Source organism: Galeopterus variegatus, unplaced genomic scaffold, assembly GCF_000696425.1.
Source record: "Galeopterus variegatus unplaced genomic scaffold, G_variegatus-3.0.2 Scaffold1656, whole genome shotgun sequence".
In the NCBI taxonomy this organism is placed as follows: domain Eukaryota; kingdom Metazoa; phylum Chordata; class Mammalia; order Dermoptera; family Cynocephalidae; genus Galeopterus; species Galeopterus variegatus.
The window spans coordinates 216,293-217,222 of NW_007727767.1; the positions used below are offsets into that span (position 1 = coordinate 216,293).

Consider the following 930-nt stretch of genomic DNA (forward strand, 5'->3'; position numbering starts at 1 on the left):
CACCACTTGATTTAAAAGGGAGCATTTTAACACAAAAAGTAGTAGATATAATAATGGTAAAGGGGTCGTCTATGCTATGTGTTAAGAAAGACAGCCCCAGGGCTGGCCGGTTAGCTCAATTGGTTAGAGCATGGTGTTATAACACCAAGGTCAAGGGTTCAGATTCCCATACCACCAGACACCAGGAAAAAAAACCCATCCCATTACCAACAATGACGTGGAGCACGGATCATCTCCCATGGACATACTGGGGATGTTTGGGAGATACAGCTGGTGGGGGGTGTGGTGGGGAGGTGGATGCACAAGGGAATGCAGGAGTGTATGTATGTCTATGTTAACACATATACATGCATCACATGACCCTCAAGTTCCCCATTTTTTGGTACACTGATGAAAATTTTGCCCTAGGTTGTGTTTGGAAACTGCTGCTTTAAATAAAAGTGAATTTAAGGCTAGTGATAGAAAGCTCAATGGAAGTCCTCACAAAGTCCCTCCAACTGCATTGCAGCCAGGAGACAAGGTGAAAGACTGCTCCAGCAGAAGTGCTGCTCAGATTTGGCCCCAGCTGGATCAGACACTTAGAGACCCTCTGGCCTGACCCCCAACCCCCTTTTATGATGGGAAAAATGTCAGCCAGACTGGAGAAGTGAAGTGTTCAAGGGCATGCATCCAGCTAGTGGTATAGCCAAGAAAAACAGAATTCAGAATTCCCCGTGGAATTTCTAACCTGAAAATATCCTTTCAGATTGGCTGGTGTTTTATAGTCCCCTTTCAAGACCTAGGAAAGATAAAATATTACTATTAAGGAAGTCACTAAAACATAAAATTTAGTTCATCCCAAAATATCTACCTATCCACCTACCCAATACCCACCAACCCATCCATCCATCCATCCATGCCCTTCACCCATCCATCCATCCTTCCATCCAA

The 930-nt window shown here is 44.4% G+C and overlaps 1 protein-coding gene across 1 annotated transcript in view; it reads right to left on the minus strand.

The window, feature by feature from the left end:
* TPST2 (tyrosylprotein sulfotransferase 2) overlaps nucleotides 1–930 on the minus strand; it is a 20,355-nt gene that overhangs the window by 5,862 nt on the left and 13,563 nt on the right. The window contains exon 4 of the mRNA XM_008578287.1: nucleotides 728–778. Coding sequence (XP_008576509.1) covers nucleotides 728–778 — 51 coding nt within the window. The remainder of the gene's footprint in view (nucleotides 1–727; nucleotides 779–930) is intronic.